The sequence below is a fragment of the Melanerpes formicivorus genome, unplaced genomic scaffold, assembly GCF_026170545.1.
Source record: "Melanerpes formicivorus ecotype bairdi unplaced genomic scaffold, bMelFor1.0.p_v2 SCAF_40, whole genome shotgun sequence".
In the NCBI taxonomy this organism is placed as follows: Eukaryota; Metazoa; Chordata; class Aves; order Piciformes; family Picidae; genus Melanerpes; species Melanerpes formicivorus.
The window spans coordinates 2,927,041-2,943,697 of NW_027142392.1; the positions used below are offsets into that span (position 1 = coordinate 2,927,041).

General features: G+C 43.7%; 1 protein-coding gene across 1 annotated transcript; it reads left to right on the forward strand.

The window, feature by feature from the left end:
- Positions 1 to 12,518: 12,518 nt before the first annotated feature.
- LOC137451223 (fatty acid-binding protein, adipocyte) lies at positions 12,519 to 16,192 on the forward strand. The gene is made up of 4 exons (XM_068158558.1): positions 12,519 to 12,660; positions 13,911 to 14,083; positions 14,474 to 14,575; positions 15,960 to 16,192. The coding sequence occupies exons 1-4, from the start codon at positions 12,588 to 12,590 to the stop codon at positions 16,008 to 16,010; spliced, it is 399 nt and encodes a 132-aa protein (XP_068014659.1). The 5' UTR covers positions 12,519 to 12,587; the 3' UTR covers positions 16,011 to 16,192.
- Positions 16,193 to 16,657: the final 465 nt, after the last annotated feature.

Genomic DNA, 16,657 nt, shown 5'->3' on the forward strand with positions numbered 1-16,657 from the left:
TTAGGAAAGATGTTGACTTGCTTGAATGTGTCCAGAGAAAGGCAACAAAGATGGAGAGGGGTTTGGAGCACAAGCCCTATGAGGAGAGGCTGAGGGAGCTGGGGTTGCTTAGCCTGGAGAAGAGGAGGCTCAGGGCAGACCTTATTGCTCTCTACAACTACCTGAAGGGAGGTTGTAGCCAGATGGGGGTTGGTCTCTTCTCCCAGGCAACCAGCACCAGAACAAGAGGACACAGTCTCAAGCTGCACCAGGGGAGGTTTAGGCTGGATGTTAGGAAGAAGTTCTTCATAGAAAGAGTGGTTGGCCATTGGAATGTGCTGCCCAGGGAGGTGGTGGAGTCACCATCACTGGAGGTGTTTAGGAAGAGACTGGACGGGGTGCTTGGTGCCATGGTTTAGTTGGTTAGATGGTGTTGGATGATAGGTTGGACTTGATGATCTCAAAGGTCTTTTCCAACCTGGTCTGGTCTGGTCTGGTCTATCCTATCCTATCCTATCCTATCCTATCCTATCCTATCCTATCCTATCCTATCCTATCCTATCCTATCCTATCCTATCCTATCCTAGTCTAGTCTATTCCCTGTCTAAACTATGGGTCTGCCATCATCACTGGGCTTCATAAGGAGCTGCTTCCTTTTGTCATGGCTGCAGTACAGCCAGTTGTGTGCTTATCTCGAGTTGCAGAGGGTTTGACAAATCTGTGTGCTTGCTTTCTTGATTCTGAATTTTTTTTTTTCCTTTTTTTTTCTTCTGTCTCCAAAGCCCAGAGTCAGAAGGCAAGAAAATATGCTGAACTTACAGCTTTTGTCTGAAGAGTGTGTTTTTCACTCTTCTAGACTCAGGGAAATCCAGAATACTCTGAAGGTTCATCAGTGAATGGAAACAAAGCATACTATATCATTCCAATTGAGTTTGTTTAAAGGGAATTTCATTTTGGGGGATGGTGATAGAAGTGAGGAGGCAAAGGTAAGGTGAGCTTTAGATTTGTTCAGGTTTTTGTCCACTTGCTGAGTGCTCTGCCATGATTTGTCTCTGAAATGCAAAAAATCCCTCTCCCCTTCCTGGACAAAACTAGAGAGCAGCAGCTTGGGCCCTGCAGTTTTACTTGTCATGCAGACCAAGTTCAAAGAGCCTGGGAAGGGTTTGTCAAATAAGCCACCAAGCTATTTGTGTGTGCATATACATGGTGAGACACCCATTTGAATCTCTCATCATGATGATATCAGAAAAGTATTGCTGTATCACTGCTAACTTTAAAGCTTCTTGGATAATGGGTCCTGCGGGTAGGGCACCTTGTCTGCTCAGCTTATTCCCACTGCCAGCCCCTGGATTTGCCTCTCGAGCTGGGATATCTTGAAGGTATCTTCCAACCTGGTCTATTCTATTCTATTCTATTCTATTCTATTCTATTCTATTCTATTCTATTCCATTCCATTCCATTCCATTCCATTCCATTCCATTCCATTCCATTCCATTCCATTCCATTCATCTCATTCTGTAGCATCTGTGTTGTAACAGAACTGCACATCCCCTGCTAGAAAGGTGAGAAGTGCTTCCTCTATTGCTGTTCACAGCATGAAAAATGTTTTTCTAGGCAAGATAAATGGTAAGGTTCTTTAATTCACAGCTGGCCAGTCTTTTTGGTGACAGGACTTACAGAGCATTGTTCACAGAATCACAGTTGCGCTCACCAAAGGTGAAGCCACCCACATACAATCTCTTTTCATGCCTGCTGCCTGTTAGGGCTTTGGCACATAGCTTGAATTGCTCTTCTTAGCAGGGCACCTCCCGTGTTTAAAAAAAAAACCAAAACAAAACCAAACCACCTTAATGGAGGTTTTTTAAAATACCACTTTGTGGTACCACATCCAGCTCTGGTGCCCTCAGCATGAGAAGGACATAGACCTGATGGAGAGGGTCCAGAGGAGGGCCACAAAAATGATCAGAGGGCTGGAGCACCTCTCCTGTGAAGACAGGTTGAGAGAGTTGGGGTTGTTCAGCCTGCAGAAAAGAAGGCTCTGGGAAGACCTTTTAACAGGCATCCAGTACCTGATGAGGGCCTGCAGGAAAGCTGAGTATAAAGGCATAGAACAAGGGGCAGTGGTTTTAAACTAGATCAGGGTAGGTTTAGATTGGATATTAGGAAGAAGTTCTTTTCTATGAGAGTGGTAGAACACTGGAACAGGTTGCCACACCCCTCTCCTGAGGCATTAACTGTCAAGCTTGATGGGGCTCTGAGCAACCTGATCTAGTTGGGGATGTCCCTGATAACTGCAGAGGGGTTTGGCAACACGACCTGTAGAGGTCCCTTCCAACCCAGTGCATTCCATGATTCTATCATTTCCCTGGGAAGAAAATGTGGTGGCAGTGATCTGCCAGCCTTGCTGGCACACGTGAGGCGTTTATCACCCAGCCCTGCCTGCACATGTAAGAGTCCCATCAGCTACTAGAAGGTGTGAATTCTTTTCCAGGTATGTTCACAAAGGCAAACTTCACGTGTCTTGCGAGGGTGTGGGAAGCAGTATATGAACGGTTATACCCTAAGGATGATAAAACCTCTCTGTAAAGAGTGTCTTGAATAACAAGTTTCCACCACATCACAAAGCTTTATCCACTGCTGGGCAATATTCAGCATGTTTTATACACAAAGTCCATGACTCTCACTCTCTCCCCAGTCAAGGACTGATTTTGAAACTCTGGATTCAGAAGACTCTTCAGCTTGGAGAAGAGAAGGCTCTGGGCACCCTAATAGTAGACTTCCAGTACCTGAAGGGGGACTACAAGAAGGCTGGAGAGCAACTGTTTACAAAGGCCTGAAGTGACAGGACAAGGGCTAATGGTTTCAAACTAGGGAAGAGTAGATTTAGATTGGATGTTAGGAACAAGTTGTTTACCATGGGGTTGGTGGAACACTGGAACAAATTGTCTAGGGAGGCCCTATCCCTGGAGATGTTCAAGGTTAGGCTTGACAAGGCTCTGAGCAACCTGAACTAGTAGAAGAAGTTCCTGCTGACTGCAGGGAGGTTGGACTAGCTGACCTTTGGAGGTCCCTTCCAACCCAAACCATTCTAAGATTCTATGATTCTTCAGCAGGTTTCTCCAGTTCCTTGTTAGGTCATTGTACAGGGTAGGGTATTTGGGAGGAATGCCTTAGGTGAAATGTTATCAGGCTGTCAAATTCTTTTTAATCCTATTCAGCAGGAATAAATCTAAGCCTTACTGACTTTTCATATTTGTCAGATACCTTCCTTTTTCCTGAGTTTCAGCTCACTGAGAAGATATTTTAATCCTACTTTACCAAGTACCACTTTCTCTCATAAGTAACTGTTTAGAATGGGATTTAGTGAAAAGATTAGGGAAATGGTAAGAGCAAGAAGAGCTGCCCACCAGAAATGACACACTAGTAGCTTGAATAAATGGCTAGTATTAGCTGTAGTGGGATGTATCTCATTAAGTTTCTATGCACTTGAGTTTCCCAGGTTCTTTCACAGTGAGTCATTCAGTCTTTTAGTAAAGAGTGTTGACCTGTTTCAGTAGCTGTAATTGCTCACATTATTTGCTGTTGTATATCTCACACCATGCTGCTCTGGGCACAAATCCTGTGCAGACATCTTCACATTGCAGTGGATTGAGAAGAGGGCCCTCTCCTCAGGCATGGGTCCAACACATCCTCCTAAACCTCACATCATGTCAGATTTTCCACAGTGACAGGTTTGGCCTGTCTGAAAAAACTGTCAAGGTGACTCCTGAGAAAGCAGAAGTTCCCAGCTGTGCTGTGTGATTGCAAACAGCTCTGGAGACTGAATGTAATACACAGGAGGGAAAGGTAGAGTGATAAGTACATCTATAGAAGAAAAAGAAATTCCTTTGATAAAATCTTTTAGTTTCCTCAACCTTAGTTTTCCAACTCAACCTTAGTTTTCCAGACCACTACATCCTTTTCAGATCTGAAGAGAACTCTTATGTGAGTAGAAGCCTGTTTGTCTTGGTTCTTAATGATTTTAGTTGGTTTAATTAAAGACATGACCTCCTTTTTGGAACAAGCCAATGTGAAAGCACAAAGGATTTGGTCAAATTCTAGAATAATTAATGGGTCAGTTCCTTTGTTTTCAACCCTCAGGAACTAAACATGAATCAGTTTTAAAATGCTATGTTCCAGATGACTTACAGCAAGATAAAACAGTTGGAAAAACAACCATGTGATGATGGTAAAGGATTACACAATGAACTGCTTCTAACAGCAAGGAAGGACCTAAGCACTAGAAAGCACAAATGAGGTTTTCAGCACACATCTCCATCCAGTAAATTAACTTTTCCTTCAGTTTCTTTATAAGAATTATACTCAGATGTTGCAGCTCTCACTTTTTCCCTGGCTATTGCAAAAAAAGCAACTCCCAAGAGCACTGTAATACACAGTGCAGTATATGGACAACCTGGTGGGACCTGCACAGACTCTGAAAACTGTTTTGTGGTGTAGCTTCCCCACTCTGCAATGAACAGGCATTAACAGTGCCTCCCATCTCTAGCCCTCGTATGCTGTAATGGAGAAGCAGCCTCAAAACACGGACTAAAAACATTCCACGCCAGCAAAAAGTAGGGGCAGTGGCTCAGTTAATATTTAAACATATAAACAGCTTCCAGCCCTTGCTTGACAATAGTATCTTCAGCAGTTACACAGAGAAGTGTTTGAACCCTGCTTGGGTGACTCCTAACTCCTGTTTCTTTGCTGGATAGTTGAAATTGTGTTTAGCAGGTTTCTCCCCAGTCACTCACACTATTTAAGCAGAGATCTTTTCTCTTTGCTGCCAGCTTCTAGAAGTGATGGCAGCTCTGCTCCACTTCTAGCAGGTCCCTGAATTTCCTACTTTTCAACTGCAATCTCTTCCTCCCCAGTTCCCCAATGACATTTCTCTCCTCCTTTGTCTTTCAGAGGCTCCAGAGAGGGTCTTTTGTCACTGTGGAACCAACTTCTCAAACCCACAAGTTCTTATGTTCTTATTAGCTCTCATTTCTTGCTCTACTCTTTTCTTTGGCATCACTGTAATCTAGCCTTAAAACTTCATCTGCCATGTCTCAAACTCAGATTCACCAAGTACCTCTATATCTCCTAAAGTGACCTTCACTCCCTGCTCCTGACATTTCCTCCCTGATGTTCAGCCAAGCACTAGAGCACTGAACACCCATTACCCATGAGGTACTATACCAACACCATCAGCTTCCCTCCAAAACTCCTGATGTCCTTGAGAAGAGAGTGGAGGAGTGGAGAGCAGATCTAGTCCTGCTTGACTAGACTACATTTAGGGACAGATCATGAATGAGTCCCCTTTGGATCATGCTGGCAAAACAATTTCTTTTCATCCTTCAGAGGCAACACTTTGCTGCATTCAGAAAGGTGGTTGATCATCTTTTGGGAACCTGAGATCAACCTCCTGTGAAAAATTTGAACAATATATGAAAGAGCTAGATGAGACACGGGGTTTATGAACATTTTTATATCCACACACCCACAGAGAGTACTTACATGAGTGTGTATATATGATATTACCTTTAAAAATTCTCTTGTTAACACAATTTTATAGCAGAAATAAGAGAAATAGGGGTAGGAGAGAAGGGACAAAACAGTTTACTATGCTGCTTGTAAGAATTAGGAGGCAATAGCTATGAAGGCATAGAGTATCCTGAAGGGAAAGAAGGAATACTAGAGTGGGCAAAGACTGGGAATAAAAATGCAGGGAATATTTTTTTGTAAGGGCACTGTGAAACCTGCCTCACTGAGGGAAGAATGTCAAGTCTCTGCTATTACATCCACTTAGTATCATAGTATCAGTCAGGGTTGGAAGGGACCACAAGGATCATCTAGTTCCAACCCCCCTGCCATGGGCAGGGACACCCCACACTAGATCAGGCTGGACAGAGCCTCATCCAGCCTGGGCTTAAACACCTCCAGGGACGGCACCCCAACCACCTCCCTGGACAACCCATTCCAGGGTTTCACCACTCTCATGGGGAAGAACCTCCTCCTCACATCTAGCCTGAATCTCCCCACCTCCAGCTTCATTCCATTCCCCCTAGTCCTATCACTACCTGAGATCCTGAGAAGTCCTTCCCCAGCCTTCCTGTAGGCCCCCTTCAGATACTGGAAGGCCACAATTAGGTCACCTTGGAGCCTTCTCTTCTCCAGACTGAACAGCCCCAACTCCTTCAGTCTGTCCTCATAGGAGAGGTGCTCCAGCCCTCTGATCATCCTTGTGGCCCTTCTCTGGACACCTTCCAGCATGTCCATATCCCTCTTGTAATAGGGGCTCCAGAACTGGAGGCAGTACTCCAGGTGGAGTCTCACCAGAGCAGGTTACTAATAACCTACCTGCCAGTGTTCTAGCTCAGGCAGTTCTGCTAATGATTGCATCTTTATCACAGAAATAGTGATAAGAGAGAGTGATTGCCCATTGGAATGGGCTGCCCAAGGAGGTGGTGGAGTCACCATCATTGGAGGTCTTCAGGAGGAGACTTGATGGGGTGCTTGATGCCATGGTTTAGTTGATTAGGTGGGTTGGATTGGTTGATAGGTTGGACGCGATGATCTTGAAGGTCTCTTTCAACCTGGTCTGGTCTGGTCTATTCTATCCTATCCTATCCTATCCTATCCTATCCTATCCTATCCTATCCTATCCTATCCTATCCTATCCTATCCTATCCTATCCTATCCTATCCTAAAAGACAAGCTAGGTTTTAATAGCCTAATGATCATTTTCATTTCCCATGAGAGAAATTAATTCTAGTGCTTAATCAAAAGGGTGAAATTCTGCATCTAGAAAGCAAAGAAATGATGCTTTAATGGAAATCCATTTCAACATCAAGAATACTTTCAAAAGAGCTGATATTTGGAAGAAGACATAGAAGGTAACAGCAGAGACACTGGTTCTTCAGTTGCTAGAAATAAGTGAACTACTTTTTGGAGGTTTGTTGCTTTTTTTAATCCTTCCTGCAATGCTCCTGCAAGCTACTATCAAGACATTTACAGTTTTCCTAGAGCTGCAATAAAACCTCCCTAGGGGCCTTCTCATAAGATTTTCTTGTGATGGTCTTTCCTTCAGTCTTGTCTTTGTAAGGCATGACATCTAAAGGATCATTTTGTCTCAGCTGTTATGAACTGTAAAATTGTTAATATTTTCATTAAGAATACTTGCAAAACTGTTCATCTTCATCCAACACGGAGCAAACCAGTCAGATATTGTTCAGAACATGCTGGCAATGGTCAGGAAAAGCCCTCATCAAACAACAGACATAATGGCACTTGCCATAGCAGGAATTCTACTTTACACAATTGCCTATCTCCCACTTTTGACAAAGCAAAACTGGAAAGAGATAAAAAGCAGCCATGTCAGGTCAGTCTCTGGATTACATCCTTAACACCCTCCCACAAAGGCACAGAGATACAAACACTGCAAAATTAGATTGGTCAGGTGGAGAGCTTGCAGCTTGCTGAGTCTGCTAGCAGCTTAGGAATTCCTGGGGTTTTCCTTCAGGCTTGCAGTTCCTCCTCAATCAGCTTGGGAGAAGTTTTGATCATGCAGGTGCCTGGACAGGTAGATACAAGTGTGTGCTGCAGCTGTTTGCACTGCAGGTCCGCAGGGACTTCTCTGCAGCAGGCGGAGTGGTTGCATACAGCGTCCGTATCAGGCAACGTTCACACACTGTGTCTACAGCATGTGAGGTATGTAGTGACTTTGGACTTATGCCTTGCTTTGTATCTTAGATACAGATGATTGAATGCTGACCAGCATTTCAAGTCATGGTTGGAAAATTACACTTGAAGGTCTACAAATCATTAGATTCTAAAGAGAACAGCACTAATTACTACAGACAGGGGCAACCATAACAGTAATAATTCCTCAGCTGCTCAAGTTCAGGTAATAGAAATGAATATGAGCCTTGAATGCATCCTACTCTCATTATTGTCATTGTCATCATGTAGAGTGTACCTCATCTAAGTTTTGACACAAAGACACAGAAATACATATAGAAGCCCTCATTCGTTTTTACAAGACACTACCACAGTTATAGCACCTTAAAATGAGGACATTTGTATTCTATAATCTGCCATTATGAGTATATTATGAGTATATTATGAGTATAAAAGGGAATCCAAAGTAACCTGCTTTAAGATAGATGCCCTTCATTTTTTTGACATCCATATTTACTCAGGTCAGTCCCATCCAGGACATCAGCCAAGGCACAGTAGTTGGAAAATATGAACTAATTCACAGATTCACAGATTGCATTGGGCTGAAGGGACCCTCAAAGGTCATCTTGTCTAACTCCCCTGCAGTGAGCAGGCAAACCTCCAACACCAGGCTGCCCAGGGCCACATCAAGTCTGATCATAGAATCATAAAATCAATAAGGTTGGAAGAGACCTCAAAGATCATCAAGTCCAACCTGTCACCCAACACCTCATGACTACTAAAGCATGGCACCAAGTGCCACGTCCAATCCCCTCTTGAACACCTCCAGGGATGGTGACTCCACCACCTCCCTGGGAAGCCCATTCCAATGCCTAACAACTCTCTCTGTGAAGAACTTTCTCCTCACCTCAAGCCTAAACTTTCCCCCTGGCACAGCTTGAGACTGTGTCCTCTTGTTCTGGTGCTGGTTGCCTGGGAGAAGAGACCAACCCCCTCCTGGCTACAACCTCCCTTCAGGTAGCTGTAGACAGCAATAAGGTCTTCCCTGAGCCTCCTCTTCTCCAGGCTAAGCAACCCCAGCTCCCTCAGCCTCCCCTCACAGGGCTTGTGCTTGAGGCCTCTCACCAGCCTCATTTAAATGATCTTGAATGTCTGTTGTTCTTACACTTTGCTCTCCCTTCAGTTTTCTGTGAAAGAGAAGTGGAATTTGGGGAATGTCCTCACTTCATGAGAGAGAACTGTTAAGAGGACAACCACTAATAAGAACAGTTTAAGCTTACAAGACATTCCAAGCTACCAAAATAAACTAGAGTGCCATCTTTATTTGAAGATATCCCCTCAGCTTGCTAAAAAATATCTATCAAGAAAGAAGCAAACAAGCAAAACCCCAGTGAAAGGATTCTAAAGGCAGATCCATGTGGAAATGAGATGCAAAGCCTGACTGTGCAGGTGGTATGGTATGTGCTGCAGTAACAAAGCAGAACCAGAATGGAGTCCTGCTGAGCAGTCCCAAAGCAGATGTAACCAACAGTCTTATTGCTTTGATCAGATAGATGCTTCAAGAGATGATCTCAGCTGGAAGATCTGTGATAATTCAGAAGAGCACCTGGGGAAGGACTACAAAGGAAGTTTTCAGAATGCTATTAGCAAATCTTCAAATCCTTAGAAGAAATCCAAAAGTGCTTTGGGAAACAGATTGCTTTCTTAATTTCCAAGTCTGCTGCAATAGCTAAATCTAGAGAGAGGTTTAGGGATAAAGTAAGGAAAGTAAAACACCTTCTCTTTTTTGGGAGGAAGAGGGAAAGGGAAGGAAGAGGCAGGATTTGTATGTCCTGAGGTGAATTCAGGCAAATGAAGCCCACAAACAAGAAAGTGGAGTACTCAAATGTTGGACTACAGTCCAGAAGGAATACATGAACCTAGAATTACTAAAAGGAAAAATCAAGTGCTGGCCTCCACTGGCTTGAGGTCTCTAAATGTGAGAGCCCAGCAAGGTGACTGGGTAGTTACTGGCTGCTAGTAGCCTCTCAAGGAAACACCAGATTCATTTTTGCTGCTGTCAAAATTTGACTCCTCTGGCAAAGCGACCATTTGCAATAGTAACCTTAGCCCTCAGTGAGGACTGAAGCAACAATCAGCAGTTGGGGAGCATCAGCTTGCTCCTGGGGACTGTCCTGCTGAACAAAGGAAAAATGACCTGCTTTTGTCTCCTGTTCACCTCCTCCCCTGAGAGAGGGAAAAGCCTCACCAAAACCCAGCTGACCTTCTGAACTTTCAAACCAGCTGAAGCCAGTACTTTGTTAAGTCAGTGTCTTACATCATGAGTACTGAAGCTTTACTTACTACTTTTACTGCCTAAGCAAATGTCTAAGGCAATTCATCTGTCTCCAGCATTAATCAGAAACAGAAGCAGAGATAGGCATTCTTTCACCTGTTCTTCTCTGCTCTCCATCCTTAGCCCACCTTGAATTTACCCTGGGACCTTAGAACAGATTCCCACCCTAGAATCCAGCCAGGAAAGTGTTACAAAAACCTTTTGCTTGGCCTAAAATACAGCAATGCCAGACAGAGTGACATGATCCATCTGTCCTGACAAAAGAGCTGCTATAGGTCATCTTCTCAGGAGATATTACGGTGCCTGAACAGGAATCTTGCAGCAAAGCCATGGTTCCTTCCCTACTTAAGGTGAAAATCCCTGCTTTTAACAGCTTTCCCAAGAATATATATATACTTTTTTTCTCACTATGGACATTTCCATCTGTGTCACTAATAACCCCACATAGAGGCCATGCTCCCTTTAGGAATGTTCTCAGCAGAAGCCATTGTCAACAGGCTAATAGTCTGCTGTGGCAGCAGGTGTGACTTTCAGCACAGATAACTTCTTAGTCTTTTCATTCCAGTTTTTGATTCAAAGAATCACTGAATGTCACCAATTAGTTAAAGCAGTTGAAGCAGTCCCCTTCTGGGAGGAGGAGGAACTGCAGAAAGAAGCCTTTTTTAAAGCATAGTGTTGCTAATAGTCATAGCTGTGATTTGTTAATTGATGTTTTCACATCTGAAAGTAAGCTGTATTTTTCCTTTGACCAATCCACACATCTCTAAAGCACCAGGAAAGATGTGGCACAGTCCTCAGTTAAAAGCTTGTCCTAAGTGACAGAGCTGGAGTACAGGAATCAGCATCCTCCTTCTCACGTGCACAGCCAGCAGGTTGGTGGAAGTGATTGTTCACCTCTCTTGAGCATGCATTAAGTGGTTCCCAGAGGGTTGCATCCGGTTTTGGAGGGAGTTCAACAGAGGATACTCAAGATGCTCAGGGGGCTGAAGCACTTGCTCTGTGGGGAAAGCCTGTGAGACTGGCGTGGTTCATCCTGGTTAAGCTTTGGGAATGCTTACAGATCCCCCTAACACTACGGGAAAGTGATGAGGAGTTGGAACCAGGCTTTTCACAGCAGTGAATAGTGACAGAATGAGAGACTAAGGGTAAAAGATGAAAGAAGAGGGATTCAGATAGAAGATAAGGAGCTTACTTCCCTCTGGGAACAGCTGGGCAAGGGTGAGGGTTGCCCAGGGAGTCTGTGCTGGCTCCATCCTTGGAGGTTTCCCAGTCCCACCAGGGCACAGTTCTGTACAGCCTTATCTGAACTCAAGAGAGGGCTCTGCCTGACTGGGAGTCTGTGCTGGAGGCTTACTGATCTCTCTTCCCTTTATCTTACAGTCCTATATAGATAACTTTTCTACAACTCTGTAATTTACAAAGTCAATAAGTGAAAAAACACGTGGACCAACACATTTGTTGCCTGACAACCAGCAGAGTATTTCCAGGAAATCAATCTAAGGGTTGAAGGGGGCTGAAGTCCGCACTTATTAGGTGCTTTTTGCCATTGGAATAGCATGTTACAGCCAGAAGGAGTGTCTCAGAGATTGCATGACTGCTTTCTGATGCAGTTTTGTTGTGATCTGAGCTGTGACAGGGCTTAGGGGTTCAGCCAGGGTGGACCTCATAATGCTACACACCTTGCCTCAAACAGATTACTGTATGAACCCTGAATAAAAAACAAATGAAGTGTCCAGGGAGCTTTGGTGGATCAATACTAGAGCCTAGCTTTACGCTCTAATTAGTCATAATGCTAGGCATTGGGTCATAGGTCTCCAGAAAGCACAGGAGCAAAAGAGAGAGAAATAATCTCTTTTGTTATTTCACTTTTCACAGAGCCCCGTGTCCCCTCTCTATATCACATATAAGCAGAATGCAGACCTCTCAACCAGCTGATTCAGGTGGTGCAATGATAAGGAGATCCTTGTCAAGGAAGCATTTTTATTGCCTTTACCCTTCTACAGCCACCAGCACTCTCTCTTTCTTAGCACACTCTTTCTTTCCCAAATCCATTCTTCCTGTCACTCTGTGTCTCTCTGGGGAAAATGTCTCACTGCAGGGGTGCAGAAATATAACTAAATTATGCCAAAAGAGTTTCCAGATCTAGTAGTTAGGGAATGTAGCCCTGTCCATTTGGTAGGGCAAACTGAAATGAAAGAGTGCAGGAGAGAACATAACCCTCTGTGGTTTGAGCCTACCTTCTTCTTCTGAAAGACAATATGATTTAATTATTTGCCCTGAGGTGTTCTTGAGTGCTCTTGAATGACAGACTAACAAAGTGAAAACAAGTCAGTGATCTTTGTGCTAGTAAGGGCATATGAATAATAACACTATGACCTACTGGCAAAGGAGGGGGAGGAGAGGAAGGAAAACACTGGTCACTGGGTCTCCCTGTTCATTGGTCATCCTACAGCATCATGTGGCCAAGGCTCCTTTTTAAAGATAACTCCTCATCTCCTGGAGCTCACACTACCCTCCTGTCCTGCCTTTCTGCTTGATCCTGGGGAAGACTTCTCTCTAGCCTGACAAAATGTGTGACCAGTTTGTGGGCAACTGGAAGCTCCTTTCGAGTGAAAACTTTGAGGACTATTTGAAAGAGCTGGGTGAGAATTGTTATTTGGAGTTGTGGTTTATGGGACAGGGAAGGCATGCTGGTCTTGAGCTTTATTCTTTCCTTGCTTTTTCTGGCTATGCTGTTTTGATCAGAAGGTCTTAAACTGGGAACTGGATTGTTTGAATTACTGTCAAATTCCCATAACAGAGAAGAACCTTGATTGTCAGAAATAGTTTTGGGTAAGTCAGGTCTGTGCATGCCTAGTTAGCAGTGTTATGGATGGATGTGAAATACTTCACTGCAATATTTTGTGTGGATTAGCTTTTATCCTTGGACATACAGCTCGATGCAACGCTAGAATGCAGCTCCTCTGTGTCTGAAAGCAACACACCTAAAATTCATTATGCTGCTGCTGGACTAGGAGACTGTCACAGGAGTGACAGGACTAAGAGTTGTCACAGCTGCTATAGTGAATAAAACTCTGTGACAGCCTCCAGTGAGTATTAACAAAGAAAATTGCATGGATTCATGCAGAGACTTGAGGGATAACACTCTTCTCTAAAGATGTAGGCTTCTTGCTTAGAACAAAAATTGAAGAGTATAAGGTCTGCACACTCTTGCAATGGGCAACAAGTAAAGGGCAACTTGCAGTGATTGGGTGGGTGCTTGCTAAAAAGCTGGGGGGGTGATGTGTGTGGTGTATTTGGAGATGAGGGGTGAAACACTTGCTGGGACTTATGCAGCGTTCAGACAGCTTCCAGTGAGACTCTTGTGCTCCTAAGCTGTACCCCAGATTTTACTCAGGACACAACCATTGCCAGCTATTTTTTTAATCATTTCCTTTTATTCAGCCTAGCTGCTGATTAAATATAAAAAGTGCTTGTGTTGTTTGCTGGTTGTTTCCCCTCTCCCCCCCCCTTGTTTGTTTGGTGTTGTGGCTTGGAAACTCTGCTCTATTTCTGCTTACTTACTTTTAGCTACATTTAGCTTACAAGTTAGTGTACAAACCACTGCAATTATTCCAAACAAGTGTATGTGCAAATATGTAGCATTAAAATCCTGACTCAGTCTTTGAAATATTGCTTGTAGCATAGTGGCAGAGCAGAGAATTCCCTTACCTCATCCCACCTGGCTTGGTCCATAACCATAACAAGCTAGTGAGATGAAAACTCTGCAACACAGAAAGGATTGGGGAAATCAGCACTGAGGTATTTTTCTTTTCCCCAAATAAAATAACTTCAAATAGAGAATATCATTGGGTAAAGATAAATATTTCATAGTCCTCTGTCTTGCTTACAGGTGTGGGGTTTGCTACCAGGAAAATGGCTGGCGTGGCTAAACCCAGCGTAGCTATCAGCATCAACGGCGATGTGATCACTATCAAAACAGAAAGTACCTTAAAAAACACAGAGGTCTCTTTCAAGCTGGGTGAAGAGTTTGATGAGACCACAGCAGACGACAGGAAAACAAAGGTGAGTCCAAAGCCATCTCTTTCCAACTACATCTCTTAAAATGGAAGTGGGAGCAGAAGGATGGAGCTGTGATTTTTGAGACCCGGTGCATAAATGTTGCCTTCAAAGGTAAGAATGCTATGGATGCTCTGTGCTGTTTGGACGTGGAAACAGTCTTCTGGAACAGGTTTCCCAGGGCAGTGGTGGAGTTACCATCCCATTATTCAAGAAATCTATGGGCTTGGCATGTCAGGATGTGGTTTAATGGCTGTGGTGGTGTTACACTGATGGTTGAACTTGATGATTTTGGAGGTCTTTTCCCACCTAACCAGTGTTATGATTCTATGACTCTTCTCATCCCAGAGCACTCTGATGAAACAGCCACATTTTGTTTTCTCTTTTTCTTGGCAGAATGTCATAACCCTAGACAATGGCACCCTGACCCAGGTGCAGAAGTGGGATGGAAAACAGACTATCATAAAGAGGAAAGTGGTGGATGGGAACCTGGTGGTGGTGAGTTCATTTTTGTTACTTACTGGACTGAATTAATCATGCAGAATTCATGTTTAGCAGATGTATTGCACTGGGTTCAAACATGGGGAATGAAAGCATCTGAAAGGGCTCTGAGAGCTTGGTGAGAACTCTCTGAATGAATCTGGGGTGTACACAAAAACTGAAATGCTATTAAATTTAGGGAATGGTATGGAGCTGCCTGTCCTCCATTCATAGCAAGATGTGGTTAGGAAAGAGTAGGGATTAAGAAACAACATCCCCTTGAGGAAAAGCTTTATATATTGGAAGCTTCATGTCCTGGACAGCATAGAGGAACCATTGGCAAAACCCATGTAAAGTGTGTCCTTTCTGTGCTAATGCAAAATACTCCAGGCAACCTCCAGGAAAGACTCAGCAGCCCTCTGTGGGAACCATTCTACCAGTTGTGTACCACCAGCAATTGTGACAATGATATGATGCTATAACAAAACAAAACACAAAAACCCCACAAAAAAACACCACACAAGAAACCCCCACAACCCAACAACAAATAAGCCAAAAAACCCTCCATATCTGAGCTCTCTTGGGTGCTGTTATCTGCTCAGAGAACATTGAGCTTGACTTGGTGCCAGTGAGGCTCACCTGTAGTTTGAGGCTTCCCAGCACTGCTTTAGGAAAAATACTTTGAAGACTCTAGGAGTGGCCTAACGCTGTGTTCATAAAAGACAGCTGAGATTCCTACCTGCTACAAAACAATACACATATATGAAAGCCCTGAAGAGCTGTTCCTCCCTCTAGAGAAAAATAATATGTCCATAAACTTGACATTTAAATTTTTCTGGATAGAACCTAGAGGAGAACTAATACAAATCATTTAAAATAACAACTTCATGAAGAAAGGCCAAAAACCCCAGAGTTTGTTAACAGAAAAATAAATGAGGGCAGAGGCTGACATGCAGAGGCTGACACCAGGAGCTGCAAATCTGAAAGCTATGTGGGACTCTCTGGGTATGTGTGGGTATGAGTTGTGCACACATGTGTGAAGAAGACAAGCCATGGATGAAAAAGGTGAAAGGAAAAAAAGAGTAATGCCCAGCTCCAGATTCCAGTCACCCTCCACAGAATTTCTAGGAGCCTTCTTTAGAGTTTTTTTTAAGAGGAGATTAGAAATCTGGGGGTTGCTGGAGCAATCCTTTGATGCTCTTTCAGTCCTGTGTTTGTATTTCAGACTTCTCTTTCTGAAGCTCTCCAACCTGACTTTCACTGTTTTGGCAATTGGTTATAGAGGAGGAGGAATGTATTTTTTTCCTTGCACTGGCTCCTAATGGATAAGGAATTCTTTACCTCCTAACTAACAAACATTTAGTGAGAGTCTAAAGCTGATAAAATCTGCCTTTCTTTCCAGGAATGCTCCATGAATAATGTTACCTCCAAAAGAGTTTATGAAAAAGCATGAAGAAGTCATCTTCTCACAGGACTAATGCTTAAAGCTGGAGAAAGCCGACTTACCCAAGGGAGAAAAACTCCACAAATCCATTTGAAAGAGAACTATACTTTTTACAGCTCTATCCCAAAGCAGTTACACGTTGCCAGTCTGTTCTGTTGTGGCTATTCAATAAAGTGTTCAGCTTTCTACAACCCATGCTCGTGCTGGAGTTTGTCAGAAAAGGGTTTGGGGAGGACAAAACATGCAAAGGGGTGTTGTTCAGGAAAGCATTGTGTGAGAGCTGGTGCCATGCTTGCTAAGTGTGACCCACCTCACTGTGGAAACAGAACTGGAGATGATCCAAGTGAGTGGCACTTGCTGTGTGACAGGGACAGATTTAGACCTAAACACAACAACATCTTCCAGTGAGCTCCATATGTGGGCTACCCACTGCAAGGAAGCTGTGCAAAACAGGAGGAATAATGGGGCTGCTTTTCTTGGTTTCAAGCCTGCTCCTAGGGCAGGGAGGAGGAGGGTGACTGTGGATGCCCAGTGTAGGCTTCCAGTATAATCAGGTGTTTTGGTTTAACCCCAACTGGAAACCAAGCCATGTCCTTACTCTGCTGCCCTCCCAGTGGGATAGGGAGAAGGACTGGGAAAAAAAGTAAAACTGATGA

Bases quoted from the DNA above. Each gene is read 5' to 3' on its own strand.
- LOC137451223 (XM_068158558.1), top strand. From the start codon at position 12,588: ATGTGTGACCAGTTTGTGGGCAACTGGAAGCTCCTTTCGAGTGAAAAC. The intron at 14,084-14,473 runs GTGAGTCCAAAG...TTTTCTTGGCAG, and splicing joins CAGACGACAGGAAAACAAAG to AATGTCATAACCCTAGACAA. The intron at 14,576-15,959 runs GTGAGTTCATTT...CTTTCTTTCCAG, and splicing joins TGGATGGGAACCTGGTGGTG to GAATGCTCCATGAATAATGT.